Source organism: Lagenorhynchus albirostris, chromosome 6 (genome assembly GCF_949774975.1).
Source record: "Lagenorhynchus albirostris chromosome 6, mLagAlb1.1, whole genome shotgun sequence".
NCBI classification, from domain to species: Eukaryota; Metazoa; Chordata; class Mammalia; order Artiodactyla; family Delphinidae; genus Lagenorhynchus; species Lagenorhynchus albirostris.
This window is the reverse complement of record NC_083100.1, coordinates 13,813,841-13,839,733: the sequence shown is the minus strand read 5'-3', so window position 1 is coordinate 13,839,733 and position 25,893 is coordinate 13,813,841. Positions and strand designations below refer to the sequence as shown.

General features: G+C 36.6%; 1 protein-coding gene across 4 annotated transcripts in view; it reads right to left on the bottom strand.

Moving 5' to 3' along the window:
- CUL3 (cullin 3) overlaps positions 1-25,893 on the bottom strand; it is a 96,830-nt gene that overhangs the window by 49,412 nt on the left and 21,525 nt on the right. For all 4 annotated transcript variants that reach the window (XM_060151960.1, XM_060151961.1, XM_060151963.1 and 1 more), the window contains one exon: positions 4,939-5,052. In XM_060151960.1, the coding sequence (XP_060007943.1) occupies positions 4,939-5,052 (114 nt within the window). The remainder of the gene's footprint in view (positions 1-4,938; positions 5,053-25,893) is intronic.

Here is a 25,893-nt window from a genome sequence, read left to right as displayed (position 1 = left end):
CCACCTTCTACTTTATTAAGGAGACCAAGAGCATCAGAAGAGTTCCTCAGCTTCTTTCCTCTTCACAAAGTTGTTGCTACATTCCACTTCACCTCTTCACCCACCATCCTTGATGACTTCCCATATAGCTCAAAGAAGCAGTGACCCTTCTTTCCTGGGTCAACTCTCCACCCCAGGACTTTGAATTTATAGCCTCTAGTCTTTAAGGATAACCTGCAATAGTACTATACCTTTGTTATTTGTGAAAATGACTGGGAATATAGATAAATTCAAGTAAAAACATGAAAATATCTTTGACAATAACCAGAGTTTTATGCAGAAAATTCCTCTATTAACCTTCTATTAGCCTACATATCACAATAGTAAATGCTTTCCTATATCTTTTGACATTAATTCTAATTGCTCAAAAGTAACCTACAGAATACCATCCATAAATTTAACTCTCCCTTGTTATTGTATTCATTTTATAGTTTAAGCGGGGGAGGGAAATGAACTGAATATAAATATACCTGTGGATTATTTTGATAATTAAAGCGATTATATAACCTATAACACATTTTCTCCATAAAATAATCAGATCTTTCCCCAATCATTAATCTTTTAAACAATTAAAAAATTGAAAAGGAAACTTATACTAAGTAGGCTCAAACCAATCTTATAAGTTTAACATGTTAACTTTTCTTAAAGAAGAGAATGAATTAAAAATAAGAAACAAAGCAGAGATTACAAACTCCAGCGCCTTCACGGGCAAAATACATAATGCAAGTCTCAAATGTTAGAAAGGGGTATAGATCACATGTTCCATCTAGAGACATGTACACTTTTCTTTCTGGAACGCTGAACCTGCCAACAACAAAGTGAGTGCGGACAAATTGTGACCAACGGCTGCCTCCACATAACCTGTGATTGATTCCATTTCCACTTTCAAGAGTCAGTGTGTCCCATGCTATCTATATACACTGAGGCTCACACAGGGCATTTTAGATACAGACACCTCCTTGTCAGAGAAAAAGTCAGCTAGCTGAGTAGGAGGGAGGTGGGAAGACAGTGTAGCATCTTCTCTCCTCCCTCTGAGCCTGCGATCTAAAGTTCCAACAGTCAGAGCCAGAATTCATAGTAAAGAGAAATCTGTCTAGAAACCTGCACACCTCAGGTGTATATCTTATCTAGCAGGTAAAGTGATCTGATAAGTCTGATTGAGGGTAAAAATCTTCACAGAAAATAACAGATGTCAACAGAAAATTTTTTTTGATCTTTGGAAAATTAAAAGCATTTATTTATCTTGACTGAAGTACTGGTTACAATGGAGCATACATGTGTCAAAAATAAGTTTATATACTTCAGTTTTGCACGTTTCAATGTATATAAATTTTACCTTAATTTTTAAAAGCACTTATTTAACTATGCCCAGAATACTACACATAAAAAGGAAAAATAAAGAGAATGAAGGATGAAAGAAGTCTACCTTATAGAACATGAACCTTATAGAACCTTATCAACACTTAAATTTCTTTCTGCATCTATAATTGCATATTTTAATGAGCATTTTGAAAAAAAGCATGATATATTTAAAAATGTGTATATTAATTCAAAGATGTATGTGAGTGCCTTGTTTGTGCAGGGAGTTGTGCTAGGTGTTGGAGACACAGTGGTGACACAGACATTCCCCCCCCAATAAAGTTCAGTCTAGTGAGGAAACGAGGCACTAAACAGTTGTTAATAATGATAAATGCTACAAAAGGAGTACCGAGTACAGTGAGAGCAGCTGGTGCCAGTGTGCAGTACACAGCATGAGTCAGGGAAAGCTTACCAGAAATTTAAGCTAAGACTTGAAGGATAAGTAGGCAAAAAAATCACATAAACATTCTGGAAACATATCCAGACAGCAGACGTGTGAAAATCCCGAGATGAGAGAGAAGGACTTCAGCAGGGCAGTAACATAATCATGTGCTTTAAAGTAATAATTCTAGAGCAATATGAAAAAGAGAATAGAGGGGAGCATAGTGAATACTATATGACTAGTTACTAAGAAATGAAGGTGCTTTGGTCTTAGGTACTAGATATGAAAACAGAGAAATTTCAGGTTCTAGAAATACATGATGTAGGGAGAGAGGGAGAAGAAACTAACAAGAATAATTCCCAGGTTTCTGTCACGATCAGATGGAATGACACTGATTATGAGCTCATTTGGAAACGCCAAGTTTGAAGTACCTCTCAGACAATGAAGGGAGCCACCAACTAGATAAATGAATTTACGAGTCTGAAGCTCAGAGAATGAGGCTGGAGACATAATGTGGGAATCACCTGAACAGAGGCACAACAGAGAGCTAAGGTAAGCAAATAACAGGTACCAGGAGAAGGAAGCCTAGGACTAAGCCCCAAGAATGCCTCTCTTTTAAAGGGCAGAGGAGAAGGAAGAGTGACTGAGAAGAAACAGAAAGGCAGGAGGCATACCAAGGGAGTGTTTGGTCACAGAAATTAAGAACCCAACGTGTTAGAAGACGAAAAGGTAGTCAACTGTGCCAATGCTGCTGGAAAAGTCAAGGAGCATGAGGATTAGCAGTGAGCTTTGCTGTCAGAGATGCGCAGGCGCGGTGATCCTAGTTAAGAGTGAGAATGAAGAGAAGAGTTGAGATAGAAGCGTGACTAAAACATATTCAAAATGAATAAAAGATGAGAAAAAAGAGATAGCAAGTGTCAACATTTCCTATGAGACATTTAGCTGTGCATGGCAATGAGAGACCCTGGGAAGCAGTGCAGGGGTCCAACTGAAAATGTAGTGGGATTTTATTTTGAGGATGCCAGTGACCTGAATGTGTCTAATGCTGATGAGTAAGACCAGTAAAAAGGCAGAACCTGAAAATAATTCTGTTTTTTGACAAAGCAGAAAGAAATGAGATTCTTAGCACAAGTGAAGAAATGGCATTTGATAGGTGAGGAAACACTGCCCTCCATTAAAATGGGAGGGAAGAAGAGAAACACAAAAGGGGAGAAAATATAGGGAAACCTGTAGATTCAGAGGCAAGAGATGAACCCAGCTTCCACCTGATGCTTTCTCCTTCTCTCTGAGAGGCAGAGGGCAAGACTGTTTATTAAGAGTAAGGGGACCAGCAGGATAGCTGGAGGTTTGAAGAGAAATAACTCTTTCAAAGTGGCGGAATGAGCTGAATAGAGAAGAGTGAGACTACTGAGCAGTGTGGAGGGCTGACTAGAGGTTTGTGAAAATGCCACAAATAGTGGCACTGAGCTACCCTGTGTGAGGTTTCCCAAGTGGGGTTTCTACCAGCAGAAGCCCAGGAAAGGCAAGTTGCTGGGTTTATCTAGGGTTGTGGTACTACCAGCTGGGTTTGATGAAAAGATGATGGAAAATATTAATACTAGTTAATTTTTACTGAGCACATTACTATAGTCCAGGCCATACAGGTGCTTCATATGAAAGGCTCCTTTAAGCCTCATGGCCACTCTACCCAATTAGCACAATATTATTTTCATTTTATAAATGAGGAAGCTGAGGAATGATATGGTCACGTAACAGCCAGGATTCAAGGTCTGAGATTTCATTTGCCCCCCAACCAACAAAAAAAGTGGTATGTGTGTGTGCTGAAATAAAACAGAAATTTAAAAAATCGCATGGTATAAAAAGTATATAAATAATTTTAAAATACTCCTTTTATCAACAGAGTGATGGACCATGAAATCACAAGTAATTTTCTGTCTCAGTGTTTGTATTTAAAGACTCACCAAATCCAAAACTTAAGGAGGACAGCAGTAAGTTAACTTATTTCACATTTAAATCCCAGACAATATATGTTTTCACATGCTATCACATTTACCTCAAAATGTCAACATAAAATGAATCTATACCCTGAAGAGGAAAATGAGGTTCAGAAAGGCTAAATAACTTGTTAAGTGTTTTATCAAAACCCTGAAAAATGAAGTAGCTTCTCCTTGACCCTCTTGCCACTAAGCCCTATAAAACCTGGGGTAATAGGCCTGATTGAATTCACTCAGCAGAACAAAAAACTTTACAGCTGTTTGCTCTCATTGGAAATTCTTTCCAAACACTGCTTTATTCTACCAAGTAAAAGAAACCAGGACACGCTCTCACCATTACACTAATAATCAAAACTAAAGAAACTGAAAATAAAAATTCGAAAAGCAGAGAGTAAAATCTTAGAAGAAAATCATTACGTCCAATTCTCAAACATAAACAATGAAGTACGTTACTGGGCTTGATGATTTTGCAGACACAATAATTAAGCTTGACGAATCTTAATAATCATTCTAAAGTTAAAAAAACCTGAGAGTTTAATCTCCTTGAAAGCTATTAAACAGCCTACCTCAGGTCCATGTTTTCCGAATTGTTTTAATGAACAAGATATTTTTCTTGAATGATAATAAAACAGTAATACTAGGTGAAAAAGGCAATACATATCTGAAGAATTTATATATACACTGCAAGGACTTACAGTCCTTGTAAGACTGGGAGAGATTTATCATTAGGAGTGGTAGATGGCAGCTATTACAAAAATATTTGTATTAATATGACATCCCCTGTAACTGAGGATATAAGGACATTAGGGTTTAAAAACTTGCAAGAGAATGAATATTTCATCTCTCATGTTGTCACTCAATCACCCTTACTCAAGAAGAGACAGACTTTTCAGTATTTCACATATTGAAGCATAAGTGCTAGATATTTAGAAAAATATTAAATCTTTCCCTTTCAGTTTTCCATTCTAATCATTAAGTATAGGAGCAACTAAGATTTTACTCATATAAGCTAAGGTTGGCCCTTATGAAGGAAATAGTATTTTAAAAAAAAAGAAAAGAAAAAAGCTTTCCACACTGAGTTGTACCATCCAAATAAATGTGACAGAAAAAAGACAGTGTTTTGAAATGCTTAACTTAAAGGAAAAACAACAAAGCTCTACTTACCATATACATTAGTATGTCTCTAATCATCACCATAGCTGTCTGATGATCGTTCCAAGCTTGATTTAGTGTTTGAAGAAAGTTGTTATTCAATGAATTTAGTACATCTTCTCGCACCTATTAACAGAAAACTTCATTAGTTTCTTTATACACAAGCACACGCGCACTCATATGTATACATGCACATATCTGTTCAACAAAATAATGAAGTGGAATCTTCGATTTTAGAACAAAGAAACATGTTACAGACCAGTAGAAATATTTTAAGCTATAATACAACCTATATACAGATAACTAACAAATGTGTTTTGTATAGTCCAGACCCTTCTCTTGACCTCCAGAATCATAAAGCAACCTCTTGGGCATTTCTCAACCCGCCAATGACTTAACCTCACTGTCAGCATAAAATCCTAAATACTTTATAAAGGAACCACAAAGGCCCCACAGAACTGGCCCCAGGCTATTGCTCCAATTAAATTTCCTACTACGCTTCCCCTCCCCCATCTTTGAAGAATGGTCGAAAACACTGATTTTGGAGTCAAACTACCTGGGCTTGAATCCCAGCTCGCTGACTAGCTGTGCAACCTTGGGTAAAGTATTTAATCTCTGTGCTTCAGTTTCCTCAAATCTGAAATAGTATCCATTTTATAGGATGGTTTTAAGGACTGAATTACCACTAGTAATACAGGTAGAACAGTGTCTGGCACTCAGTAAACACTCAGTGAGCATAAACCATTAACTTAATGCACTACAGCTACCATGGAGCTGCATACAGCAAATGTGCTCTGCCATCTCCTCTGTGCTGGTTCACATACCTCACTCTCTGCCTTTTTTTCTGCACAAGTTTCACCTCCACAAAAAGGTCTTCCCTGACATCCTATTTCAATAACGTCTATCTCTATTCCTTTACCCTACACTTTATTTTTCCTCAAGTACTCATCACTAATTACTAGTATATTACATATTTATGTTTATTATTTCTCCTACTAAAATGTAAGCTCCACGGTAGCAGGGAGTCTGTCTTTCCCATGTGTACCTTCCACATCTAGAACAGCGCCTGGCATATAAAAGACCCTTTATTTCATCCCCACCCTCCAATACCATGATCCATGTCCAACAAGGTAAGCTCTTTCAGGGTATCTGCCTTTGCACATAAAGTTCCTTTCAGTCTGAAATGCCTTCCTAATGCAATCCTGATAAGAATTCAGGAATTTCACAGTCCACAAGCATACTGACACCTTCTCCAATATGAGCTTACTGACCACTACTTCTTCCTGCTATGCTATCAGTCCAACTGAAAGGTTATTTGACTAGGAAATAGAATCTAGACTCTGGTTCTAGCTTTGTCATGAAAAAGTAGTGTGTCTGTCCTCCAAGTTCCTACAACACTTTGGGACTATACTGCCAACCTATGCAGTTATTCAAATCCAACCAATCCTCCATGGTCTAGCTCAACTCTCAATAACTCCAGCTTAAAGTGACATCTTCTATCTCTAAACATTCTTTACCATAGAAAATCTGCAGTAGTGGTTCAACTTTTTCAGGTTGGGGAGAATCTGAAGTCATCATGTTCTCTGAGAAACAAATTATTTAATATGTGTGTTGAGATATATAGACACCTGTAAACCCATATTATAGATACATGTAAATAAAATGTCACTGTGTATTAGAACTAGAATAAAGTGGTTCGAAGTGCCAAAGATTAAAAAAAAAATACACAAAACACATTACTCTCAACCCACAGGAGAGTAAGCTGAAGTTGTGAAAACTATATATTTTCTTATTTATAGAGGAAAAGAAGTCAGTGAGAGATTTTAGTGATGGGACAATAAATCTATTCTACTAAGCATACGGTATGAAAACCACTAGCCTATACCACATAATTCAGAATGTTATTACATAATCTTTTGTTCACAGACTCAGCTCCTTGACTTCAAATATATCACCCAGAGATTACTCCATAAATATGCTGACTACATCAAAAGTGATAAACATCCACGTCAGTTAGTTGACAGTACTGTGTTAAACAAACACTTTCATGCAAAGTGGTAATATACCAATTATTTGAACTCATTAAGTCTACCACTCATCATACGCAAGTTCCAAAGGCAGCTAACGCTAAAAACAAAAACACAGCAAGTTGCAAATGTACCTATTTACAAAATTCTTCAACCTTCATATTCTCTCACTGAACCACTAAACTTTGAGTAGCAATTAAATCAAAATCATGACAATACTAGAGAAACTACTACATAACAAAAATTAAATTATATATTCCAAACACCATAATATCTAGGAATTAATTATTTGTAAGGACTTAAGTGAACTTCTATATACGCTCTTTGTTATAAAATCAAGTTATATGTTAACTGTATTAAAGTCACCCTGATTTTGGAATGCAAGAATATGCTTGGTATATTTGTTGGATAAATGAAAAATTTACCAATTAAATTTTAAAAGTTATAAAATAAGGCATATTTTCTAAAATCAATGATTTATACACTAAAACATAGCAACAAGTGTAAGATACCTGCCTTTCAACAAAATTAAAATGCGATCAACTAGCACAATGTGTCATAAATGATAAAATTGCTTTATTTGCATTATACTTCAAAAAATCATGCTGACAAATCAGTAACAGTGAATTTTACTTAGCAGAAAGTAAGCTGTTATAAACTGTTAATTTTGTTATATTTATTTTTGAAAGATTACACACACGGACAGGACTGAAAGATGAAAGATAAATACCCTTAGGCACACTTGCTGCAACTATCTCTTAATTATTCAGATCACTTTATGAGCAAAAAACTATTCCTCTAAAACTGCCCCAGAAAAATATCTTCATACTCTGATACATGAAAAGTGAATGCATATTTGTTCAAACATATACAACAAAATGGTAGGAATGAGGTGAAAATTCAATCTTTATGAAGATCAAAACAGGCTTTTCAAAAGAAGATTAAGTTGGCATATAAAGCAAAATACACATAAAGTGAAAAAAAGATTTAACCTTTATTTTACAAATTATTAACATAACAATACAGAAAACTTGAAATAGAAAGTGGGAACTGTGTGTTGTAACATGATTAATCTTTGCACCAGCAAAGGCAACCCTGATGTAGAGGTGGTACCAGAACCAAATGGACCTGCAGATCAAGTACGACCAGCATCATTACTTGAGAAAATCTACATGAAGATTACCCAGATAAAGAACTGGAATTTGAAGAGTGAAACGATGAAGAACCATGGAAGTTGAGAGCAGGATGGACCAGCTGTGACAAAGAGGATAAACGAGTAGCTGAAAACTGATGGCTATGCAAGACATCTAGCCTTGCAAAGGATAAAGCAAGACACGGTAATTTAAAACAGTAGATCACAAACTTGGCAAAGAAATAGAATCCCATGGAGACTAATAGATTTCAATCAAGAGAATGAGAAGACACAGAATGGGAGAAAATATTAACAAAAGACACACACATCTGAAAAAGGACTGTAATCCAAAATACACAAAGAATTCATAAAACTCGACAATAAGAAAACAACCCAATTTTAAAAACTGGCAAAAGACCTGGACACCTCACCAAAACGATATCCAGATGGCAAATAAGCATATAAAAAGATGTTCAACATCTGACCGGTAAGGAACTGCAAATTAAAATAACAATGGGATACCACTACACATCTATTAGAATGGCCAAAACCCAAAACGACATCACCAAATCTGGTGAGGATGCAGAGCGAGAGGCACTCTCAATCAGTGTTGGTAGGAATGCAAAATGGTAACAGTCACTTTGGAAGAGAGTTTGGCAGCTTCTTACAAAACCAGACATACTCTTACTATATGATACAGAAAATTATGCACCCTGGAATAAATACCAAAGGAGTTGACAATTTATGTCCACATAAAACCCCCCACACTGATGTTTACAGCAGCTTTATTCATAACTGCCAAAACTTAGAAGCAACCAAGATGTCCCTCAGTAGCTGAATAAATAAACTGTGGTACATCCAGACAGTGGAGTATCATTCAGCACTAGAAAGAAATAAGCTATCAAGCCATGAAAAGACACACAGGAACCTTAAGTACATAGTACGAAATGAAAGAAGACAATCTGAAAAGGCTACGTACCATATGATTCCAACCATATGACATTCTTGAAAAGGAAAAACTAAAGAAACTGTAAAAAAGATCAGTGGTTGCTAGGGATTAGGGTGGAACAGAAATGAACAGGCAGAGCACAGGATTTTTATGGCAGTGAAAGTATTCTGTATGGTACTATAATAGTATTTCATTACACATTTGTCAAAATGCATAGAATAAACACCACCAAGAATGACCCTCTAGGGCTTCCCTGGTGGCACAGTGGTTGAGAGTCCGCCTACCGATGCAGGGGACACGGGTTTGTGCCCTGGTCCGGGAAGATCCCACATCCCGCGGAGCGGCTGGGCCCGTGAGCCATGGCCGCTGAGCCTGCACGTCCCGAGCCTGTGCTCCACAATGGGAGAGGCCACAACAATGAGAGGCCCGTGTACCACGCAAAGAAAAAAAAAAGAAAGAATTACCCTCTAATGTAAACTATGGACTTTGGGTGATAATGGTATGTCAGTGTAGGTTCATTATTTTAACAAATGTGCCACTCTGGTATGGGATGCTTATAGTAGGGGAGGCTGTACATGTGTCAGGGGACATATAGGAAATCTCTGTACCTTCTGCTCAATTTTGCTGTGAATCAAAAACTGCTCTAAAAATAAAGTCTATTAAAAAAAATTGGGGGGGCCCACCAATTTACTGATCTAAAAATCACTGATCAAAAGAAAGAGAATCTGGGTATTTTTCTTTTTAAAGCTACCCCAATGATTCTGATACAATAGCCAGGATTAGGAAACCACTGACTTAAAAGAGCCACACTAGCCATTTCTGTTCCTTCCCTTTGCAGAATTTCCTCAATATGAATATTTTTTATATAGTTATAATAATAATCATACTGATGTGGTTCTGAGTCCTGATATTTTTAAGCCATCCATTAACATTCAACATTAAACTTTACTTTAGGAGAAAAGTTTCTAGCTATATCATTTCATTTCCAAAGCACTGTAATAATTCCAAGAAAAAGGGTATAGCAGAATGAAATGTAAGAAAAATACAATGTCATCTGAGATTTAAGCAATTTCCAACCTAACACCAAAAGCATGAGCTACAAAAGAAAAAAATGATAAACTGGACTCCATCAAAATTAAAAGTTTTTGTTCTGCAGGTACTGTTAAAACAATAAAAAGACAAACTAAAGACTGGGAGAAAATATTAAATGACTTGTACCCAGAATAAAAACAAACAAACAAACAAAAACCTCTCACAACTCAGTAAAGAAAGCAAACAACAGAATTTTAAAATGGGCAAAAGACTCGAACAAATTCTACACATGAAAAGATGTTCACCAACATCAGCCATTAAGGAAATGCAAATTAAAACCGTGATGAGACACCACTACACACGCCCATTAGAATGGCTAAAATAAAATATACTGACAATACCAAGTGCTGACAAAGATTCTGAACAACTAGAACTCTCATACATTGCTGGTGGGAATGCAAAATGGTACAGCCCTACCAGAAAACAGTTTGGCAGTATGTTATGAAGTAAAACATACACTTACACGTGACCCAGCAATCCCACTCCTAGGAATTTATCCTAGAGAAATGAAAACTTATATTCACACAAAAAGCTGTACACAAATGTTCATAGTAACTCTATTCATAATCAGAAGAAACTGTATACAACCCAAATGTCTTGCAACAAGTAAACAGGTAAATGGATAAGCAAACTGATACATTTATATAGAAGAATATCACTCAGCAATAACAAGGAACAAACTATTGATATACACAACAGATTGGCTCAATTGCAAAATAATTATGTGAATGAAAGAAGTTAGTCTCAAAGGCTACAAACTGTATGATTCCACTTATAGGACATTCTTGAGAAAACAAAACTATAGTGACAGAAGAGATCAGTGATTGCCAGGTATTAGGGGTGGGAGAAGGATGTCACTATAAAGGGAAAACAAATTTTCTGGGGTGAAGGATGTTCTATATTGACTGTGATAGCAGTTACATAAATCTATAAATGGGCTAAAATTCACAGAACTGTACATGAAAATAAAAGGCTAATTTTATTGTATTTTGACTTTTTAAAACTTGCAGTAATTATGATTCTCAAAATTGGGTCCTGTTTTATTATCATATTATAAATGTAAGCTATGATGCCACAATCTTTATTCATAAGAGCAACTTGAATGCCAAACAATGAAGAATTGTTAATTATTTTGAGTATACCAACGTTACAAAGGCCTCTGCTATAGTTCAAATTGACATACTGTGAATATGTCAATTTCTGTGAATAGAGCTTTCCCTGTCCTTTTTATTACACACTTAGCAAAGATTAAAGGAGATTACTAAATAAAAAAAAACCCACTTTTATTTTTCAATGTTGTATCAATAACAACACCTGTTCACTGATAAATTAACATCCAAGTTGCAAGAAATACATCCTCAAATCAATCAAATTACTGGCAAAGGGAGGGGGAGAAGGATGGAAAAGGGGATGACAGGAAGGCCAGCAGGCATGAGCATGACTGGGAGCTACAAGGACTGACAAGGAGGCTGACCTTGGGGCAGCAGCTCCTGGCTGGATGGAGAGTTGAAGGATATTAATAATCTACACAGTATCCCCCCACCCTCTAACATACACACATTTATTTTTAATCATTAATTAAAATTTTTTCACCTAAATTTAAATGCCTGGGGCAAAGTCCCAGCAAGCCAATCCTAATATCTAGGTAACACAAAGAAATTTATCAGCTAAAACTAATTATAAAGATTTTAATTCTAAAGTTTACTGAAACCAGAACTGAGCCACATAATTAATGATGGTATGGACTACTGAAAAGGACTTCCTTCTTAGAAAGTCTTAAAACTCAGCACAATACTTAATTCCAACACAGATGAATCTCTGTAAATACAGATATTTGTATTTAGCATTATTTTGCACTGAAATATATATACCATGTATTAAAAACATAAAATGGTGCATAATGCTAAAAAAAGAACATTTAAAAGTATCACAGAGATACTACTGACATAATGTTAAGAGGTGCAACCTCTTAGTAATCTGTAGTATTGTAATGTTCACTCAGGAGCTAAAACAATCAAATTACTATTTGCAAATGGACTTGAGGACACGGGAGGGGGAAGGGTAAGCTGGGACGAAGTGCGAGAGTGGCATGGACATATACACACTACCAAATGTAAAATAGATAGCTAGTGGGAAGCAGCCGCATAGCACAGGGAGATCAGCTCGGTGCTTTGTGACCACCTAGAGGGATAGAGAGGGTGGGAGGGAGACACAAGAGGGAGGAGATATGGGGATATACGAATATGTATAGCTGATTTCACTTTGTTATAAAGCAGAAACTAACACACCATTGTAAAGCAATTATACTCCAATAAAGATGTTAAAAAAAATTAGTATTTGCGGACAGTTACCAAGGGCAGTTACTAATTAGGACTTTTGACTTTGACTTTGACCTATACAGTCTGCAGCTCCTCTTCCCTGTAATATGGCTGGGGTTGATTAGATCAATGGCACTCATGCAATGCTCCACTAAGATGTCTCAGTACCACTCCAGGGTGGGCACTGTTTCCCCTGATTAAGTATGATTTATATTGGTTTTGTGTGATTTTAAAAGTGGGGTTTTCCACTATTTTAAAAATACAGGCACACCTCGAAGATGTTGTGGGTTTGGTTCCAAACCACTGCAATAACGTGAATATCACAATAAAGCAAGTCACATGAATTTTTCGGTTTCCTAGTGCATATAAAAGTTATGTTTACATTATACAGTAGTCTATTAAGTGTGCAACAGACTAAATAAATGTCTAAATAAATAATGTGCATATCTTAATTTAAAAATACTTCGTTGCTAAGAAATGCTAACCATCGCCTGAGCCTTCAGGGAGTCGTAATCTTTTGCTGGTGGAAGATCTCGCCTTGGTATTGATGGCTGCTGACTGATCAGGGTGGTGGTTTTGCTGAAGGCTGGCGGGGGCGGCCGTGGCAATTTCTTGAAATAAGATGACAATGAAGCTGCTGCATCAATCGACTCTTCCTTGTTTCAAGAATGATTTCTCTGTAGCATGCAATGCTTTTTCACAGCATTTTACCAACAGTAGAACTTCTTTCAAAAGTGGAGTCAGGGGCTTCCCTGGTGACGCAGTGGTTGAGAGTCCGCCTGCCGATGCAGGGGACACGGGTTCGTGCCCCAGTCCGGGAAGATCCCACATGCCGCGGAGCGGCTGGGCCCGTGAGCCATGGCCGCTGAGCCTGCACATCTGGAGCCTGTGCTCCGCAGTGGGAGAGGCCACAACAGTGAGAGGCCCGCGTACCGCAAAAAAAAAAAAAAAAAAAGTGGAGTCAGTCCTTTCAAACCCTGCTACTACTTTATCAACTAAGTTTACATAATAGTCTAAATCCTTTGTTATCACATTAACAACCTTCACAGCATCTTTACCAGGAGTACATTCCATCTTAAGAAACCACTTTTCAGGTTCCACTTCTAATTTTAGTTCTTCTGCAACTTCCACCACATCTGAAGTTACCTCTTCCACCCTTTGAGCCCCTCAAAGTCATCCGTGAGGGCTGGAATCAACTTCTTCCAAAGTCCTGTTAGTATTGATATTTTGACTTCTTTCCACAAATCATGAATGCTCTTAATGACATCTAGAATGGTGAATCCTTTGCAGGAGGTTTTCATTTGACTTTGCCCAGATCCATCAGAAAAATCACTATCCATGACAGCTATAGCCTTATGAAATGTATTTCTTAAATAAACAGACTTGAAAGTTGAAATTACTCCTTGGATCCATGGACTGTAGAATGGATGTTGTGTTAGCAGGCATGAAAACAACATTAATCGTCTATAGATCACCATCAGAGCTCTTGGGTGACCAGGTGCACTGTCAAAGAACAATAATACTTTGAAAGGAATCTTTCTTTTCTGAGCAGTAGGTCTCAACAGTGGGTTTAAAATATTCAGTAAACCATGTTGTAAACAGACATGCTGACATCCAAGCTGTGTTGTTCCATTTATATAGCACCGGCAGAGTAGGTTTAGCATAGTTCTTAAGGGGCTTAGGGTTTTCAGAATGGTAAATGAGTGCTGGCTTCAACTTAAAGTCACCAGCTGCATTAACCCCTAACAAGAGTCAGCCTATCTTTTGAAACTTTGAAGATAGGCACTGACTTCTCCTCTCTAGCTATGGAAGTCCTAGATGACATGTTCTTCAAATAGAAAGCTGTTTTGTCTACACTGAAAATCTTCTGGATTACTTGATAGTCTGTACATCAGCACTTGCTGCTTCACCTTGCACTTGTATGTTACGGAGACAGCTCCCTTCTGTAAACCTCCAAACCCATCTCTGCTGGCCTTCAACTTTTCTTCTGCAGCTTCCTCACCTCTCGCAGCCTTCACAGAACTGAAGAGAGTTAGAGCCTTGCTCAGGATTAGGCTTTGGTTTAGAGGAATACTATTGTTCCTGGTGTGATCTTCGATCCAGACCACTCAAACATTCTCCGTATCAGCAATAAGGCTATTTCACTTTCTTATCATTCGTGTGTTCACTGGAGAAGCACTTTTAATTTCCTTCAAGAACTTTTCCTTTGCATCTACAACTTGGCTGTTTGGTACAAGAGGCCTAGCTTTCAGCCTATTTCAACTTTCAACATGCCTTCATCACTAAAGCTTAATCACTTCTAGCTTTTGATTTAAAGTGAGACGCGCCATTCTTCCTTTCACTTGAATACTTGAGGCCATTATTAGGGTTATTAATTTGCCTCATTTCAATATTGTTACGTCTCAGGGAATAGAGGCCCAAGGAGAGGGAAAGAGACAGGGGAGCAGCTGGTCAGTGGAGCAGTCAGAACACACACAACATTTATTAAGTAAGTTCGCCATATTATTTGGGCACAGTTTGTGCCTCCCACCCCAAAACTATAACAGCAACATCAAAGATCACGGATCACAGATCACCATGACAAATATAATAATAATGAAAAGTTTGAAATACTGCAAGAATTACCAAAATGTGACAGACATGTGAAGTGAGCAAATGCTGTTGAAAAAGTGGTGCCTGACCCACTTGCTCAACAGGGGGTTACCACAAACCTTCAATTTGTGGGAAAAAAAAAAAGATGAAGTTATCTGCTAAGTGCAGTAAAGCTAAACACAACAAGGTGTGCCTGTAACTGAGACAGCCACTGGATACTTGCTAAGTATCGTTCTTGGCTCTAAATTCTAAAACATACTGCTTGTCGCACCTGATGAAACCAGAGTATTTACATAAATATGCAACATTTACCATGATCAAAAATAGCATATAAGTTCTCACAACATTTGAATTTTTCAGAGCCCTGCGTATGTGATCTGGGGGCTAGTCACTTTACAAATTTTACCAGTTATATAAACCCTGTTTTTCCTAGAAATGCCATTAAAGAATAATTCCTGAAGATCTCAAAATATTTTTCACTTCATCACACCAAAGTGATGTGACATAAACCTATCAATAAAAGTGGCTTACTGTATAAGTAAATCTCAATGGAAGCCAAGCCATGGAGTGTAGACGGTATGTCTCCTAATCTGACACATCCTTTGAAAAAAGCTCCACAGCTCTTCCCGTTATGCCGAGAATTCTTGATTTAAAAGATTACATGGTGAACAGTGGCAGCACAGGAATACAGATGCGAAAAAGCCCATCTGCCTGATTCAATTCACAGACACACATTTAGTAGATGTGTGACCCTGAGCAACTTACTTAATTTCTTTATGTATCAGTTTTTATAAAAACAGAAATAGCACCTACTTCAAGGAGCTGCTGTGTGGATAAAATCAGTATACACAAAATACTTAGAACAGTGCCTAGCGCACAGTAAATGCTATATAAGCATTTGCTTCTGTTATAATATTACTTGTATTACATATTCTTAAAATTATTCATATACGTATTTGAATCTTGCTACTCAGAGTGTGGTATGCACAGAGCAGAATCATGGTCAATATCATCATCATCATCACTGGTGAGCTGGACCCACTGAATCATAATCTGCATTTTAACAAGATACTCAGAAAATTCATAAGTGCCTTAAATTTTCTGAAACAAGCAACATAAATAAAACACGTATACCTATATATTCACATATTTTATACAGTATTTTCTAAACTCTCAATTTCCACTTGATTCTTGCTTTCCTTCCTCTAAAGAACAGAAATTTCTCCACAACTAGAAGGAATTCTTTTACTTCATACTTTGAGAAGTTCGTAATGGAGCCAACCTCCATTAAGTTTGGTGAATAGATGTTGCTATCTCGTAATACATATAACAACCTTAAGATTTTTGTACAACCTTAAGATTTTTGTATTTCAAAGCAAACTCCTACTAAAGATGAGGAGAGCTAACCTTAACTTTTGTAGATATTTTAAACTTTCTAAGAATTCACTCATGACAAGAGATTCCTGAATGGAATAAAATTCACTGCCCTCTTGATATTTTCTACACTGACAGTACTGTTTTCATTATTTTCACTAATTTTTAGAATAAAGGTGGCCACCTTGATCAAAGGAATCATACCAGTATCATTAACAAAACTAAAGATAGCCACTACAGGGAAAACGTTTTTCTTGACTGCTGTCAGAAGATTCTTCTATAAATAAGTTTACTAATGTATACATAGTTAGTGACATAAGTTTAAGAATTTCACAAAGTGTCCAAAACGAAGCTCTTAATTCAAAAGGATACATAAACATCTTTCCCTGAACTGACAATTCAAATATTTAATGATTACTTCCAAAAAGTGAAGCAGGGTGCTAGGCACCATGGAGAATACAAAATGCAGTCACTTTACAATCTCTATAAATACAGGAGGGTAGGAAACAGGAGCCTAATATTAGCATTCATATGGCCTCAATACAAAGTGAAATCCAATGAATAGTACTAAAGAAGTTGTGAGGTCCAAAGCAAGGGCACATGATGGCAATTAGAACAATGGATTTTCATAGTTTCACAAAGAAAATTTGCTACATGTTGAAGAAAATAAAAAAATCCAAATTTGGGATTTTAAAAAATACATTCTTAGTTCAAATATTCTTTTGAACTTCTTAAAAAAGTAACACAACTTGGAAAATCGGGATTTAAGGACAAAGTAGTATCATGAAAAATGGTAGCTTTTTACCTAATGGTTGGAAAGGAAAACAGAAATAAAAAAGCAGTATACCATAGAAGGACAATATGCTTATCATTTGTAAAGTACTTCATTCCCAATGGTTAAGACAATAAGATATACATTAAAAGCATCAAGTACATTATAGCATTAATACCATAGTTAAACTCTGAACAACAGGGACACTGAAATAACAAACAGTAAAATATATACAAAGCACGGCAATATGGCAACTAGTCTTTTTGTTCTCCTGAATACCATGGAGGAAAAAAACACAGTTCCACAAGATCACACAATCTGGTTCCCAGCAGACAGACAGACTCCAGCCTCAAGAAATCAGAGGTATACAGCCCCAAAACTACACTGTGCTTTTAAATGGTGAAACACACTCTGCTTAAAGTGGTTAGATTCAGGAGTAATTAACTTGGGTAGGTAGAAGTACTACCCCACATACAGAAGACAAAACAGATCTCTGCAGTTCATGGATACAAACCATGATGGTTTCCATTTGACTGTTAGTATTATTCTTAGAGATTCATTTCAATAGACAATTACGGAGAGCAAATATGAAGAGCAGGAGACACAAAAAATGAATGAAACAGGTCTTAGCTTAATAAATATTAAAAGAACATCACTAGAAACTACAATAGAGAGCAGTACCTGCCCTCACAGTGCTTACTGTCTATTCCACAATTTAAGTGGGAATAGCTGGTATTTAACATGGGTGAACTTGCTAAATAACACTCTAAACTTGGCTCTTCCCCAACATCATTTCTCTTTCAATCTTTTCAAAGTAGAAACTACTCAATTTCCTATGCCCCTCATATTCTATGATTGGTATCTTTCTGACTCTCTAACAGCCCATTTTCCTCACCTTATCCCTAATAATCTTTCTCTTTTGCGATTATCCTATTTATATTCAAGTCACTCTTCCAAATCATATTTCTTAAGGGTTTGTATACCTAGCTGAGAGCCTTCGTCTTCTTTCTGACTCCTGTCATCACCCTAAGCTGATCCAATATTCAATGTAATGGGTTCTTAGTTTCTTCCAACAACTTTAAATTAGGAAAAAGGACAAGACAAGATGGCAGGAGAATGAAAGATAAGTAGCAAAGAAGCACTGAAAATGGCACTCCTACTAAACCTTTTACTCCATCTTTTCTATTTCAATCTGTCTATTTTTAAAAATTAAAACCCAACAGCTCCTACCACCCACAGAATAAAAGCCTAATGCCCTACAATGTTAGTCCAACTAACTTTACCATTCTCGTTTCCTACAAATGCATGTGAAGTCCTTTATGTTCCATTTACACTTATACTGGTCCACCAGACAATGCTCAAACCTAGCTGCCTTTTTTACTCATGCCATTTTCCTTACTGAGACTATCTTTTGCCTTTGTTTACATGATGAATCTTTCATAATCCTTTAAGGCTCATCAAGTGACCTCCTCTTTCTACTTTGTCCTGAATTCTGCAGACAAAGTAATTCCCCTTCAAATCTGATTCCCTCACTAAAATTGGGAGGTTTCTTGCTGATAGGCATGGTGTCTTAATTATTTTTTGGTGGATAAAACACAGGAGAGACTCAGTATCTGTGGGCCTCTAAAGTGAATCTGTCTTTGCTAATGAAAATCTTAGTCCTTAGTGTTTCTATCAATGTCCTTCGTAATTAACTGCAATCACTGTATTTACGTTGTGTTGTACATAAATGCCATTTTAAAAGTCTCTACATTCATTCACATTTGCCTAGAAATAAAGGAAAAGCACTAAAAAAGCTAAAGCTAAATCTGTTTAAATAACTGGCCTACAAAATAGTCCAGTGCTTACCATAAAATTACCAACTTCATTCCCTCAGGCAATTAGTACTACTACATAAACATCTAAATATAACTATGAATAAACATAATACTTAAAACTCTGGTTCTTCCCATTCTCCCTCTAAAAATGGGGAGAAAAATTAATATACTGTAAACAAGTAGTTTACATAGAAACATCATTTTCAACAAATGTGACCCTACATACAAAATACAAATGGTAGGATGTTATTCTACAAGGAGACTTTACAAAAAATTACTCAACAAGAAAGTCACTTAAAAATTGAAATTCCCCTTCAAGGCTTCATTTTTCCTACCTGGAAAGCAAAGTGCTGAGAACTGATCAGGATTACAAGGCACAGATTCAAGTATGTAAGTCCGTAATATAAGTTCCAGAAAGACAGGGATCTTTGATATAACACAAATGCTTATTAGCCTAGTGCCTGGCACGTAACAGGTCCTCAATAGGCAGTTTTCTGAATGAACGTAAAGCGAGGAGGATGAAGCTCCTCTTACTCTGCCTTCCTCACATTTAAAGTAAGCTGTTATTTGAAGAACAAGATGGAAAGAAAGACTTTGAAAACCACTGGAATAAATATTCTTTTTAGCAATAATAAACTACTAGAGTACTACTAGAGTTAAGAAGTCAACTAGAGTTGACTCTAGTACTACTAGAGTTAAGGAGTACTACTAGAATTAAGAAGTCAACATCTTTTTTGTCCAGCTATTTTTCTAAGAGGAGAACAAACTTTCAAAGTACAGGAATTAGCTTTTATAAGCTCACTTACGAGACTCCACATTATTTAGTTATTACTATAGACTAATAATTTGAAAGAAAAGGGGAAATTAAGCACCAGTCAAATCTAAGAAAACTGTTAATCATCACAAAATTGGGAAAATAAAGTTCTTGCCACATTAAAACCAAAGAAAGTTTCTCCCCTGACTTTAAGAAACAATTAAAAATGAAAAAACTTCTCAACACATATTATGGCACATGAAAGGACAATGGTAAACTGCAAAAACCATGATTTTCCTAAGTCTTAGTCATTATATAATTTTAAGCCCACTGAGGCTAACAAAACCAATCCCAATCTCCTTTTATACATTAACAAACTGAAGTCCAGAAAAATCTAGTAGTTTGTTCAAGATTGTTAGTGGTAGAATCAGGCCTAAAGCCTACCTTTCCCTACTTTCTATCCGGTACTTCTTCCACTGCATCTACTTCTAACTTCTTTATCATTAAACTCCTATTATTACTTCTATTGATATTATTATTTCTTATTATTATGGAGTACTTAGCGGTGTGTAGAAAAAGAAGACAAGTCCTCCATTACTTTACTATGAGCTTAGAGAATTTCTATTAAGTTTGAATCCCAAATAGGAATCTTCTAAAAGGAAATGACTCCAAAAAAACAAACAAAACACTTTAAATATCTGACAATTTGGTCAGTTATATCTCAATAAAGCTGGGGGGGAAAAAACATAAAAAAATATGGCTCCACCCTAACCTAACCCTGCCCTCAAGTAATAGAACTGATCAGCACTATTTTTGAAGATTTTTTTTTTTTAATGTGGACCATTTTTAAAGTCTTTATTGAATTTGTTACAATACTGCTTCTGTTTTATGTTTTTTTGGGTTTTGGCCACAAGGTATGTGAGAGCTTAGCTCCCCAACCAGGGATCGAACCCACAACCCTGCACTGGAAGACCAAGTCTTAAGCACCAGACTGCCAGCGAAGTCCCTGATTAGCACTATTTTTGAATTTAAAATTGTCTTTTCACACACACACACACGCACGCGCGCGCGCACGCACACACTGTGAAAACCACAACGCTGCTAAATAAAGGTCAAAATTAAATTATTTTATAATTTAAGGTTAGAGCTGAGTCTTAAAGTACCACTAACTCTGGCCATTTTTCTGTCTCCACTGCAATCCTCAATCTACCTGAAATGTTTCAGTTCCTCAGGGTTCAACCTGGGGCCCTCTTCTTTTTTTTTTCCTGTGTGATTTCATCTACTTCCAGGGCTTTAAGTATCATCTATATGCTCACAATTCCCAAATTTACACTTCCAGTCCAAACTTCTCAAGAGAACTAGATTTACATATCTCATTTCATTGGCATCTTAAAATTAACCTGCCAAATGGAGTTTCTTTTTCTACCCCAAATCTATACCAAAAAATGGAAACTCCTAGTTGTTCAAAAGCCAAAATCCTAGAAGTCATCTTGGATTCTTCCCTCTTCCTCATTCCATACAATCAACCTAACCACAGTTAACAAGCTGTCTACATCCAAAATAAATCCTGAATCTGAAAACTTTTCTCTATCCCCAGTGTCACTAGACTGGTATAAATCGCCACTATCATTCATCTGAATTATTGGATTCTTCTATCCTATTGCCCCCACTTCAACTCTTGGGCCCTGTAGCTTATTCACCACATAGCGACCAGAGTAATATTTTAAAAATCTACATCAGATCATATCACTGTCTTGCTTAAAATCTTGAATGGCTACCTACAGTACATACAATAAGTATGACCCCCTTACAGCATGGCTTCAAGGCCTGGCATGATGCAGCTTCTGCTTTTCTCTCCAAACTCATCTTGTTCCATTCTTCCCCGCCAACTCTTAATTCCCTGTTCACGACATGCCCCCGCCCCTCCAAATTTCTCTAGTCCAGGTATTGGCAAAGGAAGTCCTTTTGTCTTTTAAAAATAAAGCTGTATCGAAATACAGCTGTGCCTGTTCATTGTGTGTAGTCTATTGCTGCTCTCGTGCTACAACAGAGGGGTTGAGGAGCTGCGACAGAGAACATATGGCTCAGAAATCTGGAAATATTGGCTATCTGGCACTTTATAGAAAAAATGTTCCATAACCATTCCCTTTTGCCTACAATGCTCTTCAACCCACTTTTCTCATGAGCACCTTCTCATCCTTCAAGTCCCAGTTTAAACACCACCACTTTCTCAAACAACCCTACCCTGGCCTAGGTAGTTGCTCTCATCATTTTTCCCTATCACTGTACCCTGTTTTCTTCATTACTTTTTATAACTAAACACTTGTTTATCTGTTCCATGAATGCAGGGATCAGATGCAACCCATTTACCAATATATTTCTTACACCCGAGCCACAGCCTAGCAAATAATAAATACTTTTGAATGTTAAATTCTGTGATGATAAATCTTATAGGGATACTTTTGAGGCTCTGACAAAATGACCTGTAATTTAAAAATCCTTAAAACTGGCAAGTAGCACAACTTTTCTTCTCCAACATAACCATACTTTTAAAGCTATTTTACTTAGAAGAAAATAATCCCTGTGAATTCTGAAATGTCTTCATATTTACTAAATAAGACAAGAATTTTTTTTTAATGACAAGGCACAAAGGCCACATCACACCCTAAGTTTTGCTTTGCGGTCTTGAGAAATTTACTGAATTCCTTTGGGTCTCAGTTTCTTGGGGAAACATGCTTCTAGAGATAGGAAGAATATACTACTAAGAAAGAGAAACAGCATCTAGCTTTTCTATGCCTGCTTCAATTCTGTAAGCTTATTTCCAAAGCCCATTATCAGCTACTTTCATTGCAAAGAACTATCCTCCCATCAGCTGCCCTCTTGTAGTTTATACCACTCTGCTTTACCAAAAATGTTCCTCAAAATGTTCACTATTCTCATCTTGAAATCGGAGTACCAACGAACTCTGATGCCATGAAAAAATTGTATTTCCTCTGAATTCTTCAATGTGAAAAGATAGGTCCTGGCTGTCTATACCACAGCACTAAAAGGTTCACTTCAGTCGAAAATAACTTTGCTTTAAAAAATATATTATTATTACTTAGGCAGTTCAGCTAACTGCTAAAAGCATAGTAAACGAAAAAATGAGGAGTGGACCACATAGGAATGCTTTCAGAACCATAAAAAGGGATATATTCTGTGAGACTGAGACAGTTACTTTGATACCACAGAACCCTAAACCACTCTCTTACCTTCCAGTCAGAAGGTGCAATGTAGAGACAGGCAATATTGATTTCCATGCAAACTATATTTCTGCACATTAGATCAAAAACATCCCTAAGTCCCATCTAGTAAACAAATGGAGACTTCCGACATCAGGGGACAAACATTTTGGTCTACTGTATGATGGCCCTATCAGTTAACAGACTTCCTTTAACAGTGTCCCCTTCAGACAGTACCGTATTTGTATGACTTTTTAAAGTGTCTTATAAGAGTAAAAGTGAAATAAGATCAATGGAAAACACAAAAATGAAAGCATAGATACTAACAGAGGTTCAAAAACTTAATTCAATTTAAATAAAGAAATCAATCATTAGATATGCTGACAATGGTACATCCCCTAGTCAGAAATTGACTAGCTTAAGGTGATCAAATGAGTATTTGTGAAAGAAATAAAAATTAAAGAATATTTTCAGATGCTGTTGATATATCATTAACATCTGTAAGAGAAATAAAAGTTTAGCATATACACTTTGTAATTCTTTAGCATAATCAACTTGAATACATGTTCTCTGGAATATATTATAGGGAAATGCCTATATTTTGAAATGATAGTTAATCTTAGATATGGGACCACTTTAAGAGACTTAACAATATGCTGAAGCTCTTACAGTTACCATGGAGTTATCGTTCACATGACTTCGATTTCTACCTAACCATGTTTCAGAGTCCAAATATCAATCACATCAACACTGACCTCACACTCTGGCTTCCCCTCCACTCTTCACTTTTTGAAAGAGCCGATTCTCAACCAAACCAAATAACTACAAATGTTTTTTCTGCATCTGTGCCCAAGCTGCAAAGCACTGCTTAAAAAAAAAAAAAAAAAAACACACGATAGATCACACATTCAGGACAACTCCTACTGAGCTATCTCTTTCCTCACTTGCCAGTTCCCTTAGTATATTCCCCACAGGAGCTACTCCAAGTCTCTTCATCTCATTTTCAGAACTTGCACTGCTTAATTATTAGATTCATGATAGTCTTAGAACTAAAGCATCTCAAAGATATTACTGCCAACTCCTTCATTTTAATTATAAATAAACCAAGAACTAAAGTTTAAAGGACTATAGCTTTACAAAAACTGAACCGATTTTCCTAAAACCCCACATGCACCCTCAATTTCAGCATATATTTACTGCATCTTGATCAATTCATTATGCCTCAGGAGCAGATTTATAGAAAAATTAAGGACTCGGCCTGAAGCCGCACTACTTCAATACTGTTCCAGCTAGGCCACTTACTAGCTACATGCATCTGGACAAATCACCAATTCTGTGCCCTCTGTTTCTTCACTTTTAAATAGAGATAATAGTAGTATCTGGCTCATTGGGTTGTGACCATTACATAAGTGAATACATCTAAAAGCACTAGAAGTGGCCCTAGTACGTAGTAAATGCTAAATAAGAGTTAGCTGGGGATATTATTATCATACCCTATAGAACCTCTGGCAAATGAGAACATGCCCCTCTTCTACCTTCACTTCTCCACTGTTCAATTCCACACTCTCTCCATACCCAAAAATTCAGTTGCTCCAATCTTCTCCTCTTCAACCGCTTTAGGCAAAACTCCCCCACTCTACTTTTCTTCCTTCTTTTGATGTCAAGTTTCTTAAATCAGTCTTCATTTCCCACACCTATTTACCACAGTTTGCTTTTGAAGATGACATCCCTTGGCTCTGGGATTTTCATTTTCTGCACTCCAACACATATTCCTCAGTACATGCTACCAAGTGTCAGATCTTGATCTCCAGTTTTGAGTTCCTGCCCAAGCTCTGAACCTGTATATCTCCAAACACATCATATTTTTACTTGGACATCTTATTACAATCTCACACTCAAATTTTATCACATGTAAAATGATTTTTAAGGTGCTTTCTAACTATAAAAATTTCCAATATAACCTAAAACAGAATCTGTCATCTCCTCTACGCATTCCAAATAAGTTTTCCACTATAAGTTCACAATAATTCTATTGGTGGCACCATAATTCTCCCAGTAACCGAATTCTACCTGGTCTTCAGAATTTCTGACATCATCCACTCATTTCTAGCCTATCACCTTAACGTAGATTTTTCAAGGTCTTCTGTTTATAGCACACATCCCCCCCATTCTACATTTATATCATTCTCATCTTAATCTTCTTAAAATATTTTGTCACAATATCATCCACTTAAAAACCTCCAATAAACCTCCACTGTAAAGTCCAAATTCCTTAGCTTGGCATTGAAGTTCTCCAATCTGTGCCCAAACCAACTTTGCAACACTATACCCCACTAATCCCCATAAATTATTATACACCTCAGTCAAACTCTACTTATCATCCAAGTTTATTTCTGTATAATCATGTGACATCTGCCATCCTGGAACACCTTCCACACTGTTCACTTATATCCCAAATTTTTCATGGCTCAGTTCAATTTCATCCTTTCCCATGAAATCTTACAGCCCAAGGTAATCTCTCCCTCATTTGAATTCCTAAGCCATTTATTGCCCATACAACTCATTTGCCATTGAATTATATAATGCCTCACACTGTTACCTAAATGTGTGTATCATCTCTCCATCAGAATAAAAGCAAAAACAAACCTAGGAAGGGACAGCATCATATCTCTTTGCATCTACTAGATTTTCTTAGAAAGCTGTACATGGCAGGCACTTAACAAAAAACTGTTGAATGCATGAAGAACATAATCACCTTGCTTCATGAGATACTAGCTACCTGCTCATGTAATCCCATTTAAGAGAAAAGAATTACAGAAGGAAGAGTAGAAATAGAAAGTGACTATATTGTAACCATCGTAGCAATAATGATTCATGCAAGAATCATCAATGGATGCTAAAACCATCACATGAAAGTTT